At 35.1% G+C, this 23,023-nt stretch overlaps 2 protein-coding genes across 2 annotated transcripts in view; one reads left to right on the top strand and one right to left on the bottom strand.

Annotated features, from left to right (window-relative positions):
* LOC120327873 (translationally-controlled tumor protein homolog) overlaps positions 1-13,482 on the top strand; it is a 19,891-nt gene extending 6,409 nt beyond the window's left edge. Inside the window, exons 2-6 of the mRNA XM_039394229.2 lie at positions 1,588-1,667; positions 9,828-10,015; positions 11,628-11,727; positions 12,522-12,652; positions 13,321-13,482. Coding sequence (XP_039250163.2) covers positions 1,588-1,667; positions 9,828-10,015; positions 11,628-11,727; positions 12,522-12,641 — 488 coding nt within the window. The 3' untranslated portion in view covers positions 12,642-12,652; positions 13,321-13,482. The remainder of the gene's footprint in view (positions 1-1,587; positions 1,668-9,827; positions 10,016-11,627; positions 11,728-12,521; positions 12,653-13,320) is intronic.
* On the bottom strand, positions 13,321-23,023 carry LOC120327871 (uncharacterized). The gene is made up of 7 exons (XM_039394228.2): positions 21,447-23,023; positions 20,261-20,646; positions 19,456-19,602; positions 17,732-17,872; positions 16,943-17,362; positions 16,360-16,512; positions 13,321-15,392 (listed from the first exon to the last, which is right to left on the bottom strand). The coding sequence occupies exons 1-7, from the start codon at positions 21,499-21,501 to the stop codon at positions 14,706-14,708; spliced, it is 1,989 nt and encodes a 662-aa protein (XP_039250162.2). The 5' UTR covers positions 21,502-23,023; the 3' UTR covers positions 13,321-14,705.

Below are 23,023 nucleotides of genomic sequence, written 5' to 3'. Positions count from 1 at the left end.
GTACGAAACATACTTCTAGTGGGCGTAGCTTGACAATTTTTTCACGTATCAATCCTAATTCCCACCTGACTACACCATCCAAAAATTACGTCATTACGAGCCCTTCAAACTATACGAACTGCCATCCAAGACGCGCAAACGAGCACCCGAAATCGAACAGGTATTTTCTCGTCGCAACGATTCCAGTAGGAGAGATAACGTCAGTCAGTTCTTTATCGTAGGCGCCAATGCCATTTCGGGCGATCGTACGTATATTTGGCATGCTCTATGACATAATTGTGATGTCGTAGTGACGTAATTTTTGGATGGGGGTTAGGATTGACACATGAAAAAATTGTTATGCTACGCCCACTAGAAGTATGTTAGGTACGAAACTACATGAGACCCAAACCAGGTACCGTGAAAGCGCCTAACTTCGGACAAAAATTTTAAACGGTCATATCTTGACTAAAAGGCGTCGAAAATATTAAGGTAGCGCTGTTATATATACATCTATTCTTAACTTTTTTAATGTTGCATATTTATTTTTTTGGTTAAAGAACGGAAATATTGCCGAAAAATGACTGCCTGCTATTCCAAAGGCGCAGAGCCTCACTTCTACTTAAGCTCTCATCGGCAAAATACCATAATCCGGTAGAGAGCGATAGCAATGTATATAATTTATCAGAGTGATCGCAATATGTCATACGAGATTTACATAAAACGTATATTCTGAATTGAAAATTACGTAAAAATATTGAAATTTTTCACTGCATCAAAAGTTATGTCAACCTCACGTAGATCATTTTTCGCTCGCTTCCGAGACGACGTCACACTGCGTCGCGGAAATGAATTTTGACGCCCGGCACAACGGCGTCAAATTGACAATTGCCGTTTTTAGGGAGTCGGCCTATTCGCGATATAGGCGTAATTTCGAGTAAATACGGTAATTTTTTATTCCTACTTACGAAAAAATGAAAGCATGAATTTGCTTACTACTTTAGAATATCATGACAATCTGCGGAGAGAAAATGTCGGTACGCTCGAAGTATGTGAACCAAGATGGCGAACACCGGGACGTAGCATGTGTACCAGGTTAGGGTTATGCCATAATTTCAGGTACAAATACTACGGGAGTCACTTGGCTACTCCCCGAACTCGTAATGGAACTAAAATAAGGAAAATTGGAATAAAAGGATGGCCTAACCTGGTACACATACTACGTTCCGGTGTCCGCCATCTTGGTTCACATACTTCACGGGAGTACCAAAATGTCTGGTAAATAGCCAGGTTATCACACTGTTTATTGTATGCAAATTCCTTCATAGGCTGATAAATGTTCTTATTACTTAATTTTATTTTCAATATTTGAAATTAGCCATCTCTGACTGCAGGCAATCCATAGTCAGATGTGATGCGTACTTTTATTGGAGCGAAAAAGATAGTTTTGTGACATTTCTTACTGGTATCTCAGTATTGTATGTATTTGTTATGGGCTTTCCTGACAACGCATGAGCCACGAGCATTGCAGTGGCAATCCATGGCCATGTTGTGTCGGGGGCAATGCGATAATTTCAAATTGATAGGATAATGCATTATGTTGTTTAGGTGATGAAATGTACACAGATGCATTGACAGTTGAAGAAGTTAAGGAGCCAGCTAATGTTTTTGTGAAGATTCAGTCAAAGGTAAAGCAATTATTATATATGTCTTTGCATATGGACAACCCAAAAATGTGGTAGCCAGGGATAGGGCTGTCCTAAATTGAGTATTTTTTTGATTCGAATCGAATATTTTTCTCGAATCGAACCGAATAATCAAATATTATTGCGCAATCCTAAATTTGTCCTTAATGTACTATAAAAACCTCCTTCAATATTGTGATAATGTATGTTATTGCAAATATTTTGCATAACTATGTTTTCAGAGTTATAAAAGGAGATTACAAGCCTCCTTGAACTGGTCAAAAAAATAAGGGTTTCGAAAACTATCAAGCGTTAAGAGTTGAAAATTGCGCAGACTCTTTTACTGCCCGTAGTTGCTATTTTAATCCTATTAGCATTATTAAGTCGATATTTTTTGTGTAATTTTCAGTAAAATGGTAAACAACTATTAATAATATAGATATAACTGTTGCCCAAAAAATTTAAAATGGCATTTTGGGAACTCACAAATTCAGAGCTAGTTTGATGACATTATTAGTTGATGACCATATTGCTGTACAACAGCAATCAATTCGCAAGAGTGCAATTATTTGTCATAGTAATAAAGGGATGATACAAAGTATTGTCATTAGAAGAAATTGCAAATTCCATTGAAAAAGGGTACCTCCAAGACGTGTTTCAGTCCTGTACCATGTTCCTATGATTACTGACTCAACAGCTATAAATCAGCTATTTATAGAACTGGCGTTTTTTTGCTGATACTCAATTTGCCCTTTTCTCCTTGTTTTCTCTCAAAAAACGTCATCTTTAAATCATTATTACCATTATTTTCATTTATGACCATGCATGAAGTGAATAATTACATGTCACCGGGCAATAGGAAAGACCTTTTTACAGCAAAGAAAGCGATAGAACATGTTTGCTTGGTGGTCGGGAGGCGCATTATGTACCAAATTTTAGCGATTCCTAAATTGGCCGAAAAATGCTCCGAATAGTTTGTGATTCGATTTCGAATATTCGTTTCGCCTGGACAGCCCTAGCCATGGGAACATGCCCTAGAAAATGGGCACAACAAATTTCCAATACTAATTTGCAGGAATGACAGTAACTATTACTAAGGTTACTATCACTAAGGCGTGACTCAATTTCAATAGACACGAACAGACGCGTGTATAGCTTTCATCATCACACAACCCGTGCTTTGCGTTTTTTTGGGGGTTTTAGGAAGAAAAATTTTAAAGTCGACAAATAATTTGTGTGCACAAATATAAAATGGAGGATTAAGCTGCCGGTAATTATGCAACTCAATTTTGCATTACATTTTAACAATACATCTGGACATTATATGTCGTGTGGTGCAGGTGGAAGATGAAGCTATCTGAGATTTTGCTTTTACAGCAATATTTTTGTAAATGGTACGACATTTTATATAAGCACTCAGATTCCAATTCTTGTGCAAAAACCCTAAATAGTGCTGGACAGGGCTAGGGTTCCAAATAGCGACTGTCAATAGAGAGGCCACACTACAGCGATTAATTCAGCGACTGTCAATTGAGCGACCACACGACACCGATTCATTTAAAACAGCCACTGCCACAACAGCGACATTGCTTCCTTTATGAAATCTAAGGCATACGCGCACACGCAGGGATGGCCAATTCGAATGTATTCGAATATCTCGTTATTCGAATATCGGAATTAGCGTTCATAAGAATATCGGATATTTGTGTGACGTCACACATTTTCGGCGCCGCTCTCAAGACGTTTCTGTTGAATGAAAACATTCTCGATAGAAACATGCGCGTGACTGTTTTCATCACTCATCAGCGTAACGTTTGTTATTTTCTCTAAAACGAAAATTTTCCACAAATTTGTTCCACGATAACGAAGACAATTATTTTATTTTTGTACGCGCTCAGAATTTTGAATCTGGTAAATACGTTCATCGGCGGTGAGTTTCTAAAGACAACGCAACTTTTTGATTGAAAAGCGGCAATTTAAAATACTGAAAATAAAACCGTAAACAATATAAGTTTTATTGAGGCCCGCGAAAATTCAAAAACGCTTTTCTAGGCAGTGAAAATCGCAGAATTTCGTGTGCCTCTGGCACACATTATGTTTGGTCGGCGTTTAAACACATATCGTCACAAATTGAGGGCGGGATTTGTCTGATTATCCATTACTTTAAATTGCCGTCGAATATTTTCAAAGTATATTCAATCAATTTTATTTTGATGAAATAAATTTCCCTCTTGAGATGTTACAGAAGATTTATAGATTTTTCGAACAGTTTTATCTAAAAATATCAGAGTGGCCACAATCTCGATTGAGTGAAGGCACTGTTACCAAGTACCGGTACATCTAAATATTTGCCGAATTTGCAAAATACGGATCAAAACATTATTTAATCGGGCAGTTTCCAACTTGTTTTTATTTTCATGACCGCGGATTGCAATTATGACAATTAAATTAATAAAGCAAGACATTTAAATATGCCCGTATCGGTCACGAATTCATCACTTTGCAGAACAGAAAAATATATATTCGTTGTTGTGTTATTTGTTGTAAAAGTCGACTCTTTTAACAGGTGGCATAATCGCAGGTGGATTGATATTTTTACATAACATGATGATCATTATACGCTGAAAAGACAGCTCTTAACGAGCGCGGAATCGCGGTGGGTGTTACCAAAGTGACTTCGGGTGTTACAGGCGGCAATGGGAATTTCCGATTTCGAAAATCCTGGCTGCGCGGCTGGCAGTGGTGGTCATCTATCCTCTACTAATTTATTTCTAATTTCAAACACAACAATATGTTACACATATGGTTCACATAAATTAATATACAAATATACTGGTAGGTAGTAGAATAGCCTACTCTATGCTTAAATATTAGAATTTTTAAAGGCATAATGGATTTTCGATTGTTGTTGCTTGTTTCAGTTGCCTGTATTGTCAATAAATTTTATTATTCTCAGAAAATATACACAATTATCTGAATACAAGTAGTATTTTTGTCAATAGACTTAACTATTATCGTAATATCATGGTACCAATGATAGAAAGCGTCAGACAACTCCTTGGCTATCTTTTTGTACAAAGTGAATAATTTTAATAAACTGACTGTGTCACTAGTTGCTATTACATCAATTACTTTGTGTACATATATTGTAGGTTTGTGGCTTTATTCTGATATTTTTATTGAAGCTTATTTCCTAATTTACTGAGTTTTAATAAACTAAACAAAAATGTGTTATTTTCGATTTTAGAATGTATTCGGAATTCCAGATTCGAAAACATTATTTTAGAATGTATTCGGAATAGTTTAGTATTCGGAAATGGCCTTCCCTGCGCACACGTACTCTTTTACCCCCTCCCACACACACACACACACCTTCCATCCCACACACCCTAACCCTAACTTTGTTTCGTCATTCCTGTACAGAAAGCCTTCATGACATATCATGTCTAGGGGTGGGCAAAATCGAATATTTTTTTCGAATCGAATAGTTCGAATATTTTTAACGAATACCGAATAGTCGAATAACGAATATTTTTTCTATACACAACAGGAGGTCTACAACGTCGATCGATACTCCCTTTGGAAATTAATAAAGACATTGAAAAATCGGCTACATAGCGTTTTTTACTGGGTAATTTCGTCATAATCGGTGATTGTTTTTGTCACCGTGGTCGTTTTTGCGGCGATATATAATCTATAATACCGCCCTTTCTGTTATTTGCAAGTATTAATTCTTTTGGGTCGGCGGACATCTACGTTTATATTTCGGGTTTACATATGCGTTCACGTCGGCAACAGCTGTTAAAACCATTGAGGATTGATGTAAAAACCCAAATTAATATTATTCTAATTTTTATCATTCGCGTTGGCTTTCATATTACTTAACAACGTTCGTAAATTCATCGTCACAAAATTAAGCGAACGGTAATATTATTATCGATACCGGGATGTAGATATTTATTAAGACAATACCCTAATTAACTTTGCTATGCTTTTCTATGGTGTCTATGTTACTTTACAGATAAACCTCGCAAAGCTGCGATTGCGTCAATCCCGAATGTTGATTTAATATAGTGACTAAATAATTCGACAATAAAGGCATTTCTCTGTGGCCATATGACAGGATGACGTTAATAAACAGCCCTTCTTGAATAATAATTTACATATGCGACCTAATGCTGAAAAAAAATGCGCTTTTCTACTTTTGTGCCTAATAGGCACTAATTATACCTAACTCTTCCACGTTCAGACGTTTTCTTTCAACAAACCCCACGATCATTATAGCTAATATCGTTACCGAGTAATTCACAATTTTATTTACGGAATTTGCGAATTCACTTTTACTTCTCTTGACAATTTTGATAATGTCACGCCCTATTTATTAGTGCAAAAATGATCAAAATATAACGAATGTAATCATTTCCGACGATACAACAATTCGTAAACGAGACAGTGCGCGTTGTTACATCGAAATTCGTGATTGATTTTACGCCATACTCCTGTTCACGATTTCTACACTTCACCCGCCATGCATGCCCGAGTGAAATGTTTACACTTTCGAAACATTATTTGGTCAAGAATGGAAGGGATCACTGAAGAATTATTTGAAAGTACATTGAAAGAACTATATCCTGCCATTTATTTTCTGGTCATAGCTTGTTCGTGTTATACTATGTATGGTTTCACGCAAAAGTTAGTTCAACTTTTAATTTTCGTCAAACAAATTTATGTTTGGTTCATGCATGGAACGGCTAATCACGTGCCGCCAATCATATGGAGTTTAAAATCTGGAATATTTATTTTAAATACCTCATCTGGTTTAACGCATTTAGGGAACAGTGTCGCTGTCTCTTTGTGCAACATAGGGAATTAAAATGAACGATCGAAACGCAAAGAAAACAAATGACACCACAACGCAAAGACGATTGTTCAAATAATTCGCTTTTGTCTGTTAGCGGCCGTTGTAGGTGAATTCTCGCGCAATTCATGATCGGTTCTGTGAGACGCTGTGATCGGTTCTGTTCTTCAGAGACGTTCTGTGTCCAAGTGAAGCCAAGCGAATAATTTAATATTCGATTCGCTATTCGTTATTCGAATATTTTGTCCAGCCCTAATCATGTCACTTCCTTTTCTTGGAGTTATGAAATCCATTGGGGCCCATTTTTCAAACGACCTTAAAATTAATGTGACACGACAAAGCGTTACTTTCCAACCACCGACCAGGAAATTCAACTCAGTGAACACAAGTTAAGTCGCTATCATAACAGTCGCCATTATGACAGTCACTGTTTGGAATGCCACTCACTTGATTACGTCGCCAATATGACAGTCGCTATTCGACCTGGATACCACTGGACAGATGTTTAAATGCGATGCCACACATTTCTACGTTTAGAGATGGTCATGTAACCAAAGTGCATGATTTTCCAGTGCAAAAATATGTGACTGGAAAAATGTACCTGACATTAGATGTCGACTGTCGAATATATTATCATTATATATAATTGAGAAAACGTTGCATCAGACCCCATCTGGAGTTTTAGAATAGAAAATGTGATCCTAAAATTTTGCGATCCAATCTGTTTTGGTTTTGAATCTGTTGCGGGTAGGGTTGGGAATTTCAGGGAAAACACTTTAACCGCAACGTGACGATTTGCGTAATAATTTATAATTTTAGCTTGTTATGTCACAATGGTTACAAACCAATTTCGGGTGATCTCATCCCGCTATCGCTCAAAATTATTCACGAATCGAGATAGTACACGATTGCTCTGCTGCAAAAGATATGCAGCGTGATTCGGACATGAAAGCGTGGAAGTATTTTAGTAAAACCCGAATCCGGTATTAAATGTCATTTATGTGACAAATTTTCAGTGTTCGACGTGTAAATTCTACTCTGAAGTATCATAAAGAAAAAGAGCATCAACTGCGCACTTGTTGGATGACATTGAATATACGATTTTGCAATAAAATCGTGAACAAAGTATTTTTACCGAAAACTGAATTTATCATTGTCAAATATTCATAATCAGCAATCTTGGTACTTCAATTATTGTACACATTTATTGGGCCCATACCAATAAAGTTAATGGTATTCTTTAGAATTAAATGCCACAGGAGATAAATTTGCGAGGACGTAATCATTTTAGAAAAAATTGTACATTATAAAGATGATTTATACCTAAGATGTCAGTTAACGGATCAAAATAAGTCGAAACCATTAACCATCTAAAATCAGTCAACCGATTAGCCGGTTAACCATTCCTAGCCATAGTTGCGATTGCGAGCAATCCTAAAACAAAACTTTTTTCGTGGTTTTGATGTGATTATTCCCGCCATCTATCTACATTCGGATGTAGATTCTTATTACGTTTTATGTATCAAGTTTTGCACCCTGGTGGACATCGACGTTCTGTGTTTTCACAGAACTGTGCGGTCTGTTCGACGATCTTGAAAGATGTTGTGCGATCATAGGCGACGAACGCTGAGCGCAATTATAGGTATAAATTTGGAACCTAATATTTCAAATTAGTTCCATCCTGATTGCTTTTTTCGTGTAGGCTTTGATCGTCTTTATCGCCAACGTAAAATAAATAGTCAATTATAAACTTTAGCTGCAATTATAAACTTTGCTGCTGGATCCGGGACTCGTTTTTCTTTTATGTTTGTATTTTTGTTTATGTTATGTTTGCGTTAAATAAAATTCCATATCGTCACTGCGTATCCGTCAATAATTCTGATAAAATTGACAATTCTACATATTCAAATTAGTATATACGGTATATTCGTCCAAAAGTTATTGTAATGTTTTTTTTCATTAAATACTTGTATTGATGTTTCAAATTTTACGAAACGGCCCACTAAAACTTGATGTTCCCGCGACATTGGCGCACATTACGCTCATTGAGACAATATCATAGCCACTGAAAATAAATAATTCAACACCATGACTCAAATATAAAACTCAATTTTTACGTCTTTGTTTGTTAGTAACTCTGTGCAGATTCTCGTGTGGTCGTCATAAATTCACAAGTGCGTTGTGTAATGATTGATTTTTTGATTCCGCGTCCCGCGAGTGTCATGTCCACGCTTTGTGTTACCAAATATTCGAATATTAAACTGCTATTTTAATATTCGACTTCTTATTCGAATATTTCGTACATATTAATAACGTGATTGATTTTATGTTAATAATCTTGCCTTTTATGTATTATATAAATTTTAACGAAATCAGGACTTGGTTGGTATTAAAGTTTGGTACAAACGTTTGTGGCTCACATCGAATTTCCTTATGTGAAAGTGGCCCACGAGATGAAAAAGGTTGGGCAGGCCTGATGTAATGTCTCGTTTTCTCACAGGTGTCAATGATTTCAAAAAGGGTAGAATCTGCCCCAGACTAATACCCTCTTGGCTGTGCCACTAGGGGAATTTCTTTCTGTATCCCGGTTGCGCGTCACTTCTTTTTGGCATATTTTCATTTTCAATTCTACGAGTTTTATATCTGTAAGTATTTGAAAGCTAAGAAATATACAGAGGAATATGTTATTACTTGAAAGAAAGTCATGTGATCAACAAACGAGTAATCATTACTCAACTGTTAGCGAAAACATGCTCTCCTTGTTTCTTGAATATTTTACGTTGCGTTTCGCTCAAGATCACTCTTATTTCTTTTAAAGGATGACGCAATTCTCTATGTCTGGAATATCAGATGTCGAGTCCCTCTAGCTTGCGTAAAACACTACAATTTGAAATACAAAACTTTTTTCAAATTTTTTTTTTTCACATTCCTCGTTTCAAGCCAAAGGGGTCGGTCGAGTCATTCGTGCACGTGTATCGAGTAACGGCTTGTATGAAGCGGCATAGATAAGTTTTCAAAATAAATTTAAGTGAAGTCTCTTGCACGTTTAAAAAAAAAGTTATGACTTTTTTTATGAGGGGGATTTTTTTTCAAGAGAAAGTTGATTCTGTATGGATAATCAATACTTGTTGTAATTAATAATTGTAGCAGCAACCAAAATAAATGTCAGTGAGTCATAAATTCATAATATAGTGAAAGGGATAAAGATAACCTTTAAGTTTACTTCTGAGTGAGTTATTCGTCAATATTAGGTTTTAAATTACATTAGTTTTGATACTGGAATAACTGTAAGCTCTTTATTGCAGTTAGAAAGCGTTGATTGTTCAATCAATGAAAGCCTTATTGGCGGAAATCCTTCACAAGAAGAACAATGTGAGGCGACTGAGGATACAGTTATAAAGGACTTCGATGTTGTTCTAAGATCCGAGCTTATTAAGTCGGGGGACTATAGTAAGGCTGGTCTGAAGACACTTGTGAGAGCATACCTTAAGGCGTGAGTTTGAGATATTTTAATTTTATTAATAATTCCCCATCGGTTTTTTTCTTGCTGCAGGGTACAATTTATGTGCGTGTTTCTTCTCGAAAACATCAAAACAAAATATTGTGAAATACTAACTGGAAAATATGCTTCCAAATTTCTTCCATTTTGATGTATCTGTCTCGCTGAGACTGAAATGGTAATACATGCATTCATGTTGAACTGAAAACTACTGATTGCCAAACAATGAATTATGTGTTTTTTGGATTTATGCCTTTTTCTCCAATAAACCAATATATTGGGAAACCTGTCATCTTTGGTTGTTATGTGGCAATAATATATAAAAAAGTTTATAGTTGATAGATAGTACTTTTAAGAGCAATGTTGTATTATAATTTGCTCTAATCATGAGCTATGTGCTACAGAAAGAGTGATACAGCCATCTGAGATATTGTGGAAATTGCAAAATTCTCGTTTATAATTCCATGTTTTATTTTTACATTTATTCACAATTATTGGTACTCAAGACCAGGGTACATAGACTTCTATATTGTAAAAAATCATATGCTACTTTTCTCCTAGGCCTGATATGCGATGGAATAATATAAATAAGGAGAATGTCACTACTCATAAGTCATTATTTATACCGGTAATATCATGAAAATTAAAGCTGTGAAGGCGTCTGTAAACAAATGATACCCTTGTTAGGGCTGGGTTATCGGAAGCTGTGTTGCTTCGGAATTATTGATAATATATCATTCTGAGTTACAGAATTGTTATCGTTAAATTATTAATATTACCAATATTTTATAAAGTATTTACTTTATCTCACGAGCCAACATCGAGTTTTCAGCGAATTTCACAATTGTATTAATTAATGAATGTTTATTTTATTGTGTGTATTATTTACTTTTGTTATTATTAATTATGGCTTGTTGGTTTTTCATTTGTTTCTAATTCGTAACGATTCCTATGGGTTGTAGAAATGTTTATCAACTCCCCAAAAGCACGAAGAAAAGTTTGGTTTTTGGGAGGTTGTAGCATCTCTTTTGATCTTTTTAAAAATTAGTGTTCTACCTTCTGCTTAGGACAAGCAACAATTACGATCACTGCTTCTGGTTTTCGCTGTCGAAATTACAGTATTTTGTTTTCAATTTATCACCTTTTATGAAGAATTACTAATTATGACAGAATTTAAAAAAAAAAGGTGGCCTAAAAATATGTCACACATTGATGTTTATTATTCGATTGATGAAAACCTTCGATAATACTGTTTGTCGACTCGGCGAGAGAAACAAACGTGTATGTAAATTCTCGATTGTGATCCAACGAGAGAAAGGCTGTCCACAATTACCAAAAAACCTCAAGTCATAATATGTCATGAATATGTTAATATTATTACTACACAACAGTGATAAAAATAAGGGAACAAACTGTAAGCCAATGCAAAGTCTGAGTTTTGCTGTCACAATGACCTCCAATTGCTTAGAGCCGATTTTTGTAAAAATGAAATATGGAGATAACTGAAAAACTTTTTAAAGTTTATGGGCTAGAGAAGCATTTTTCAAAGTATAACCTTACGTCAAATGGGAAGCATAATTTCTTTTTATAAATTGCTTATATTAAGAATTCTTAACAAACTGGAAACCGAAGAATTGCAGAAGGAATTCATGGAAAAATCCCCGGCTGGTGCGTTGTTTCTGATCAAGAAGGCGAAGAATATAGTTGTAAATTTATCTTTCAATTTCATAGAACTAAATGTATATGTTGGAAATAATTTTTTATGTAAAGGCTCTGTACGAAAAATCCAAATTACGAAAATAAATTACAGTTGCATAAATTGATTTTAATTATCGCCGACTTGAAGTGCTCATAAAACGTCGAAGATGTTTTTAATTAAAAATATTTTACTATTATTATTGTGTATTTCAATTTAGTTGAGATAATTTGTACCGTTTCTATTTATTAAGCAGTAATCTAATTCTAAACATGTATTTGTAACAAGATTTAACCATTATTATAATTAACACAAATATTATATCCGAGTTTTGTGGGGGACTAAAATGGATTATTAAGGCATTCACGAGTAAAATGTGTCCCTACTTACAGAAATTTCTACCTACTTAAGGGCTTCCATAACGAATAAATTTTATAGGTAGAGTTTTACTTAACGATTTGATTTACTTTGATCGTGGGTGCATCCGTTTTACTTATGTATAGAGGTTGGGATTGACTTTACAATTATATTAAATGTGATACTCATGTATGTTCAGATTATGTTGTAGCCTCACAATTTCAATAATTATATTGCGAACAACGCAAAAGCATATTTTAGTCACCTCATTAGACTTCACAAAGTGTTTGCCAAGGAACTTGTAAATTCTGAAACCAAAATTGCACTATGCTTGTATCACTATATTATGTACATTTCAACATCATACTTCAACATAAGTATTCACCATTGTGTGCCTTGCTGCTCATATCTCAATTCAAAAATCTTACGCATAAAATCTTTTATTAGGTTTATACTGGTAAATCAATGGATCATGATGGTGGTAAGGCATTTGCAGTATATGAGGATGGAGCTGTATGTCCATACTTCCTTTTTTTCAAAGATGGCCTTATTAAGGAAAAATGCTGAATCATTTTTGTGTAAGTTTTTTCTTATTTTGTTGGTCATACAGTTGACAGTTACATAAATCGTGAAACTTGTATTCTTCTATGTCCGAACATTAGGCAGTTGGTGGTGTGACACATCATGCTATGTATTAGAAGTACACTCGCCAATGCATCTCTCGTTACCCTGCGTGGGTATGCAGGTTCAAATTCCATATGATAGGGTCGGCTTTCGGCCGGCCCTTGGATAAATATGTAAATCTTTGTGGCACGATTCTTTTGTCTTCACATATATTGTCATCAAAATTGAGTCACATTCTTTTGATACGCTATTCGCCTTTTTCCAGAGTTACGGACACATTTCTTTCACAAGCAATATAAATCTGAATTTGGTGGCCATCAACTTTTTAGAATGTCACAATTTGATAGTTCCAGTACCTGAGCAGCTCTCTCACTTTGTACTTATTGTTGACTTACTTACACAGGGCAACTGTGTTCAGTATTGCTGCTCACAAATCTTGTTGCACAACAGTGAGAAGTTATGTACAACAAGATGAAATAATAAATGATAGTATATAAATATACACTCCCTCTAATAGCATACTATGCAACAACAAGATCAAGAGATCATTTTGAGTGGCATACTGGTCATTAATATTTTAATAATGTTATGTTAAATTGATTAAATCTAATTTTGGTTTCAGGCCTGTTCATTTCAATAATGAAGAGTTGCTGTTTGCTGAAAATTTTCTATCTAAATCGCATACTTTAAATCACGGAATATCTATCGCTATCTGCTTCTCATTTACTTAGAAGTTTATGACATCACTGAATATATATTATAATATTAAATTTGTTATTCACAATGACATTTTCAAAGTAATGCTTCAAATGGGAAATTTTCTTACGAGACAAGGATTTGGCGTATATTAGTAATTTTAATTATTTCCAAACATATTCCTATTGTTTTACAACACCTCACCCTTGCACTTTGCGTTCATACACCAAGGATATCAGATCACTTCGTATACCCCCCCCCCCCCCCCAATATCTCCTTTATTTATCTCCATATGATACTTCAATGCTTAAATTTCCTTTCAATGTGTACTTAGTTGAACTCTTCCGGTGAACAGAAATAAAATAATACAACCAATGAGAAATACTTTTTTTCAAGGAAATTTGGTGAAAGCTTACTATTGTTATGAGATTTTTAACTCATTCATAGCCAAGTTTGGCAGAAAATATGCCAAAACGTTTGAAAACGCGCGCCCAGCGCATGTCTGTTATCTAAGAGAATTGAGACAAAACTGGGGGATTCTGGAAAATATTTTGCGACATCACAAAGCGATAGAGTCGCGGAGCAATAGAGAAAAGCTTTTCGTCCATTTGTCATATTTAGATCAGACTATCATAGCTAGTTTTTAAAATACTACGGAGATGCCTCAACGAAAGAAGGGTTATGAGTAACGTAGATTTCAACTTGTCCAGGATGTGAGCGGTCGTTCAAGGTCCCCCAACGACAACATGCAGCATCAGAAGTCACATTAAATGTATATTGACATTGTATGTGTTGACTTTTAATTTTACGCATGGTTAAGCAAAGAATTGCAATATGGCTCGCACGGAAATGCAATTAGAAATATGTAAATCTCATGGCTCTCTTGACCAAAAAGGTTCCCGACCCCTGTGCTGGAGCTTCAGTTTTAGGTGAAATGTGTTAAATGCTAAAGTTTGACCCATATTATAGCCCCGGCCGTCAGTATTCCCGGGCTTAGCATGGACTGGCTGGATGAGCAGCGGTAAATCACTGCAAACTAATTATATATATGGGGGGATATTCTTTAACATATATAGTATTTACAATCAACGTCTTAAGGATTAAAGAGCAAATATTAAATCATTTTTTGTAAAGTGGAAGAATAATGTGAACGTGTGGGATTGAGCGATGTCTTTTGGTCACTGGGGTACTTGCCGAAATGTTTCTTACTCCGTATCGACAGTTTTGACGCAGAATCCCACAGCCCTGGTGGAACATGACATCGTGCCACGCAAGACTCTTCCCGTTTTAACTTAACTCTCCAATGAATCTTCATGGGTTTGCAGAACTCGCAGTGCTTCGACTTGTGTGACCATTACTTAGCGCCTGTTCACGGGTGCTTCCGTGTGACATACGCTCTTCCATTTCAGAACTGGAATGCTGAGAGTTTGCTTGTGGGTTCACTTTCGATTTCCGTCGAATGCATCGTTTCCACACAAAAAACAATAATAGAAAAAGCAACAAAAGGGCGAAAAAAGCACCCAGAGCTATGCCGACAATTTCCCACGTTGTTAAACCGTGTGAAATGGGAATAATTGTCGCTGTAGTAGATTGAAGTTCATTTTCTTCGACAATGGTAAATGAGTCCATGCATTCATTCCCCCCATTCAGTTCTTCACATACCGCGTCGCGGAGTGCCTCTGCATCAGATCCTTCTGTAACAATTGTGTAACAACAAATGCCTCCAGGGTTAATTGTACTCAGGTCACAATCCGAAATGCTTCTCCTGCGTCTTGCTGGTGGTGAACTATTTATATATCCTCTAATAATTTCTTCAAATTTGGTTGTATTGGAGAATAACTTATTTAATAAATTCGAATACACATAGTATACGTCTTCTCTATCGGAACTTCCTGCAAATTCTCGGACAGCTTCTTCTCCAATGGTGTCGACGACTTGTCGTCCATTTTTTCTAAGAAGGTTGTTCACGTATTGTGTGACATTTAGGTCGACAAGATTCTACAGAAAGATAGATTAAAACAATTGCTAACAATCCAAGTATATATATTGAAAAGAGCTCATTACCTTGTGGACAAACAAACTAAAAACCATATAGTCGAAATTTTGGTATTCCCGGAGTATGTGCGCCAGGTTAGGGTTAGGCAGTGGCGTAGCATCCACCCCCGCAACCCCCGCGGTCGCAAAAAGGGGCCCCAAGCGGTTAAAATTTAGGCCGCAAAAGCTGCATTGCAAAAGTATTAATGCACATCCTATTTGATGTTAGTGTTGCTCAAATCGTTTTGTTACGTAACAATGCCGGAGTCGATTTTCGGCGTCGTGTGGTTTGATCGCACCAGCACAATTACGAAGGCTGTCAGAATGATGTCGAAAGCAAAAACTCTCAGTGACTCACAGCAACGAAGAAAAAGGGCAGAAGGGGAAGAACATATGAAAAAAATTATTTAAGTAACCAAGATAAACGAAATATTTAAACCAAAATTGAAACAATTAGACTTGGGAATACCGAACGTAACTGAGGAGGAATTAAGCCTAGCACCGGTGGTATCGGAAGAAAACCAGATGCGTGTTGAATCTCCAAAAGTGATGGCGCCGGCGTGAATGAATTTTCCTCCAAAACTTACACGACAATTATCACAGTTAAGCAACTAATTTTTGAAGCAAATTAAAAAAATGATATGACGAAGATGGTGGATGAGTTTGCTAACACGAAAGCGCAAATTTTAGGTTACCATAGCCTTTTTAGAACGACATGTTATGCTTTTTGACGAAATATTTTTGCGGGGGGGCCCACGAGAGTCTTGCTACGCCACTGGGGTTAGGCCATAATTTTATTCCGATTTTCCCTATTTTAGTTCTATTACGAATTCGGGGACTGTTTGTGTTAGGCAAGTGAATATAAGCCATAGCATATGTTAGATTTCAACTATTTCTTTTTATTCGTTTGTCACAATATTCCCCGACTTACCTTAATTTCGTCGTTCGTCATTTCTTTGACGTAATTAATTAAGGCAGTTGTCATATTTTTGGGTGTAATCGACTGCAGTTGCTGCACTTGTGCCGCGGACACAAAACTGTAATTGACGTCACTGACAATGCTGTTCCATGTTGACTCAAATATCTAAAAATAAACCAGTAAAATTTGAGTTTATAGCACACTTGCAGCATCGTTTGTTGTAGGTAACTATTCTCATACTTGACCTGGGCTAATAACAGGACAAGATGCTGTGCTTCATCATATTATGGATATGACCCTATGTGATATAAAACATTTGTTTTTTTATTTTTTGGACACCTAGTGTACATATGCATCGCTTTGCAATATCGTTGTTGTTGTAAAATTACTTTTCTCTTGGCAACTATCATCTCAATCGATTTTACATATTCATTACTTGAAGGGGGAAAGTAAATACTAACTTCACATTCAAGTATGCGTTGTTTTAAAAATATTTCAAAGAGTTGTTTGCTGGGCCAAGGGACCACGTTCATGGAAACGTCATAATTGAAACCTACTTGCACACTCCTCAATTTGAAGCGTTGTACATCCTTACCTCCGGACCAGGTAAACTACTGGCAGCCGTAGTAGGTGGCGAAATTGTTGAACAAATCGACTGAACAATTTCTTCGTTTTTTGCAACTTTGCAAATACTGTCTTGTAGGGAACTTTCATTAGCATTATTTATAATGTAACCTATAAATCCTGCAGGGGTTGCATCGGACAAAGTGCTATTCCCAGTACCATTGTTACCACTAGATGTCGACGGTGGTGTGTAAGACTCAGACAGATGTTGAAAGTTGACTATGTTGGACAACACCTCGTCATGAAACCAGTAAAGGGTTGAAAATAATACGTGTAAAGTTATGTTTTGTGAACTATTGAATTCCTCGCGTATTTCTGATTCAAGTAATGTGGGTTTTTCGATCAGAATTTGAGCTGCCAAGTCTGTTATTCCTGAGTCTTTTACCTTTACCTAAAACAATTTATTTTTTGCATGGTTATAACAAATTATGTCAATAATCAAAAAAAGAGAGTGGACAAGAAATAAATTTCAATATCAAATTGGTAATTTTGCTTTTACTAAAGTATATCTTATAAAGCTTCATATTATATTACCGTATTTCCCCCGAAAATAAGACCAAGCCTGAATTTTAAAAATGATTTTAATATAAGTTCTTCTCTTAAAATAAGACCCAGTTAGTCGATTGGCGAATTTTTTTTTCTTTTTTTCGAAAAGAAATCTCTCCTACTCGTTTTAAATGAATAATCTAAAACGTGTGAGAGTGTGATAAACTATCAAAATACATATGAAACACTGCAGCAGCACATCACATCCTATTACCTCAAGTTCCGTTACGTTAGACATCAGAAAATATTCGACCATGATGTTAATAAGGCCAGAAGACGTGATGCCGAGCATTTCAGTCTCATTCAAATAAGTTGAACTAAAGTTTAGTTTCTCGAGAGATTCGTTCCAAATGTCCTGCAAGCAACATATATATAAGTTATTGAAAAAATAGGTAATGTTAAAGAAACTTCAATAAGATCTCCAATGAGATAGTGAATGAGTAAAATGTGTGACTCGGGGCCGGTGCGAGGAACTGCGGGGCCCAGTTAGAAATCTAATGGTGGGTGTTTATATTTCATAAAAAAAACATACATAATAAACAAAAAAATAGACATTTAGTCCTTGCTATAAAACAAATTTAAGATAATGTAGACGCTTTTATTGTTTCAATTTAAACATCAGGAAAGACAAAATAGGCAATAACATTTTATTAGCAAAGTCATTCAAAATATTTTCTGAGTCAAATGCTTTTTCAAAAAACAGTACCAAAAATGTTAATCAGAATTTCTGAAATAAAGCAGAACAGAAGAATTTAATTGTTAATGGTGACATAATTATAATTTACTAAACTTATCATGCATAACAAATTAATATTATGAAAAGGATTATTTCACTTTTTATTTTTACGTTTTCAGTAGCATTTTGGGCCTAATAATACAGAAGAAGGACCCCACTAGCGCGGGGCCCCTTCAAGATGCGGGGTCCAATTTGATATAATGGGTCCAATCGCCTTGAAACCGGCCCTGATTGTAACTGTAATTTGAACTTACCATTACAATAACATAAAATACAGATTTTACAAAAGTGTGAGTCTTCAATTAATGTTGTGTTCAGGTGAGAGGCCTAGAATATCTTACACTAAAACTAAACTAAGAGTTGTCAACTGGCATCAGCAATGCATTCAAGTTCCGAATATTATATTTTTAAATTTATCCCATGTGATATGATAATTTGCACATTTTCAGTCAAAGGGATCAGATTATTTGCTGAAAGTTTTTTGTCTTTGTCAAAAGTTTCATATTAACCTCATAAAATAATTATACCTATGCAGTTGATCGCATAAAAGTTTGTCCCTAGATTAACTGAATTCATAAATAACACCAATAAATTTTTTTGATCTCACCAGCAATTTCAATATCAAATTATATATATGTATATATATATATGGTTCGGTCCCCTCTGCTAACAACGAAACCGTAAACTACTCGGAAAATGATTAATTTTATTTTCTAAACGCTTATAACAAGACCAACCATACGTCTCGGTTTATACGTCTGTCCCGGTTAGCAAAATTTTCAAAATTAACTCCAACCTGATGCAAAATTATGAAATAATTCCGTCTCAAAAGGCATAACTTTGCTTTAACTCGAGGCATATTTTAAAATTCTAATTTTTTTAGCATATTATTAGGTTGAGTAAAATATCGCGCATAGCTTGAGAAACCTTTTAGCTAGGGAATAATGAGTGACGTCTATTGCGTCATTATTCTATTGACTTCAATGAAACTACAGCAATTGCAGCATTAGAAGCCATTTTAGGTATGCTTGGATTTGGAGAAGGCATAATAACTTTCATTTGGTTGTGTTTGATTCATATTATGCTGAAAGTAATCTAGAACTTGAGAGCTTGATAAAATAATATGTATATAATGATACAGCATCATTACTGAAAAATTTGCTTAAACGTAAATTACAATTATATATAATAATTTTTTTTACCTTTATTCGTTGTACTATAGTTGGATATGTTGTAGCAGTGGTAACATTCGATGGCATGGACGAAGTTGTGACTTCTATATTCTGAGTTGTTAACGAATCAGTCACTGATGTAGTCAATGCACTAGCAGTGGTCGTATTAATATCGATCTAGACAATGAAATCCGAATCATAGAAAATAAATCTATGTACATGTTAAACTCATCTGTGTGAAAGTTAGGCAATCTAACAGCGAAGTGTCTAAGTATAGCTATAGTGAGAGTGAGTATTTCTAAATTATAAATTTTTGAGCAGTGTTTGTCCAAAGAGGGATAAATTTTAATGCAAAAATCAGAAGTTTCGCTATTTTCAAGCAGATGATATATTTCATAGAATCGCAATAGAGCTACCCACAAATATACCAACACGAAGTTCAGTATTAATATTTACCATCGAAGTGAAACGTAAATTAGTCAGTGGAGAATCAATCACAGTTTTTTTTTAACATTAACAGCATAATTTGGACACTTAGCCAGAGAGAATTATGACAAGATATAAAAAAATCACCGGCTTCTAATAGATACATTTATTTTTAAATGGTGTGAAAATAAATAAGGGTGGGTTTAAAAGTTGGGGAAGAGAGCGATTATTTGTTACAATAACAAAATGAACAGTCACAATTTGGCGAATCGATCCATATTTTTGTTCCAGATATTGCAAAATAATGTTGATCATTGCCATTATGAAGGACAGCGAATATAATATAGACGCTGGGAAAACGATGAGGTTCTTATTTTTTTTCATTTATTTGTCAACCAACATTATATACCTCATCAGTTGTAGTTTCTGTTTCATTGTTGCTTGATGCTGTTATTGTTTGGAGGAATGTCACTGGTGACGTAAACGTTGTTTCTTGAATTGATTCCTCTGTTACGGTGCTGTATACAGTTGTGTGTAACGGCGATATGTTCGTAAAGGTGGCGTTAACTTCGCTGGGCTGAGTTGTTGTGTTAATATGTGATATAGGAGTGGAGATCTGAACTGAGTTATTGGCATTCTGAGTTGAGGTCACTGCAACTGATGTTGAAGTTATACATGATGAAGGAATTGTGGAATTATTTTCAATATTTTCACAATCGGTTGAAATTTCTGTCGTAATCATAGGCGTGAGTGTTGTGGCAGAATCCGTCGACAATGCGGTAGTTGTGGCATTTTCTGAAAGTTTGAAATATTTTATCATCTTCCAAAAAGCATTGATATTTTGAAAAATGAGAAATCAAACAGTTGTTCATATCAATTTTGAAAGATGAAACACTATATTACATAGTTGGATTTTTTGACAAGTGACGATCGAATCAGAAGCTTTCAAATTTTTCATAACTTTAAAGATAGAGGTGGAGTCGATGTGAATGTGTCATCCACTCCACATCCTTAGTTAGGGATATAATAAGATTAAGATTTCGTAAGCCGCTGATAAGAACTTATTTCTCTTTTACAAACAAAATAAGGTCCAAATAAAATTGCCGGGTAATAATCACGTGACTGTGTGTCTAATAAATGAGTTATAGCAGGGGTGAGCAACATACGGCCCGCGGGCTGCGTCCGGCCCGCGATGAGATTTTGACCGACCCGCTGACTGTACATCAGTACATTATAATATTACATTATTACACTTTTAGTACATTATGATAACGTCATTATGTGTTTTTTTGTCTCTATTTTGTTTTTGTAGTTTAAACTTCTACTTTAAACGCGATTTATAATTTTCTTTCTTGCATTAGCGAATAAATATGTGATTAAGATATTGAATACTATTCATGTTATAATCTGGCCCGCCGAGAACTTCATTTTTCTACATCTGGCCCGCCGACTAGAGAAGTTGCCCACCCTTGAGTTATAGTCTTAAAGTTTGGTAAACAAAACAAAAAATATTCAATATTTGCTTTTAATTTCAATAGGCGAATTTTTTTTATTTTTTATGTAATATTTTCGTGAATAAATAATATCCGTTTTACCTGTTCCATATGCAGAATTGAAAAGTAAAAATGCGAAGAGAAGCGCAAACGCCATCTGTCGTCTATTTGTGATTTCTATCCAATGGTATTCAACTACTAATAAATCTAAATTTAGCGATTTTCAATATAAAACTATGCTTTTGCCACTGTTTGATCACTAAGAACTTCCCCCATATACGAGCTCTCCCCATATCATCAGTCACTCTTGACTTAATTAAAGTTAGTTAGTATTATTTAACTTCATTTAGCCACAGTTATCAAACTCGACACCCAAGTTCCTATAATATCTTTTAATTCCAGTTTAGTTTTTGCTTGAAGGCCTGCTTTTTATCTCACAGATATGGCGAATACGTCTAAGATCAGTAAACATGCACATTCACATTTCTGAATATTTGTGGTGTATTTTCAGCGAACATATTTGGTATAAACGTTGGTCATTTCAAACAGTTTTGGCTTCAGTACAACTGCCAAACCCATGTTGTAGGTGGATTCAGAGGATTCTCACACAAGCCACAAAACAATGTTTGGTGTGAAGATACAACATAGCAAAATTATCGATATCGAATTTCAAAACAATTTTACTTTCCTACAAAATTACTTTTACAGCTGAAACTCGTTCGCTTATATTCTGTTGACATTTAGCACTTAAACTCGCTGGCTCGACTCTCAACTTTAATAAACATTAAGGTGTGGTAAGAATTTCGTAAACTTTAACAAAACAGCAAAAAATCGCCTGACTAGCTGTTTCATTTCCATAGTATTTGGTAAACATGCCATTGCCATGGTGATTTAAAATAAAGAAATATTTGTCTCTCAAACTTAAAGCATGATTGAGTAATCTCCAAAGGCACGATTTTTCTTTGACTTCAATTTGCCAAGCTACGTTTAGTGAATTACCAAAAAGGTATAATTTAAATAAATAAGTAGATATTGTCGCAAAATTACCGGTTAGAATGAATCCGAGATTAGGTATATAGTGTGCATTTTAAATGATAGGATGAAGTGCAATTTGCTGGGCGTTTGAAATTGGAAACTCTAAATCTCACTTTAGCTGACTATTTTCTGATTATCGAATTTATGATAACTAAATTTGTATAGATCTAAATCGAGTATAAAATTATTGCTTGATTTTTGAAACCTGTTTTTAAAATTTATTGTTATATGAGGGCTTTATAAGAAAAATCGTCTTTTCTGATCTATCGTTGGGTAATTACTGATATCGGTACATTGTTCTAACTTCACTATATCGGCTATTCATACCAATTAAAAAGCTGAGTAACTTCTAATGCTCTAAATAAGATTTAATTTGTATTTTCATACAGAACATGTATATGTATAGAAGCAAATCATTGACCGAAGTAGAACCCCATCATTGAGCAAACCACATCGGACGCTTGCTTGCGTTTTGAATTTGAGTATATATATATTTAATTATACCTTTACTCAATCTCTTCACTATAAACGCTAATCTAGACTCAATATTGAGTAAATTGCAACCTTGTTATCTAACATGTATATACGAAAGTTTCCTACAACGAACTAAATACTAACTAGTTCTGCGTAGTTTCAAATCAGCA

The sequence above is a fragment of the Styela clava genome, chromosome 7, assembly GCF_964204865.1.
Source record: "Styela clava chromosome 7, kaStyClav1.hap1.2, whole genome shotgun sequence".
NCBI lineage: Eukaryota > Metazoa > Chordata > Ascidiacea > Stolidobranchia > Styelidae > Styela > Styela clava.
This window is presented reverse-complemented; position numbering and strand designations above follow the sequence as displayed.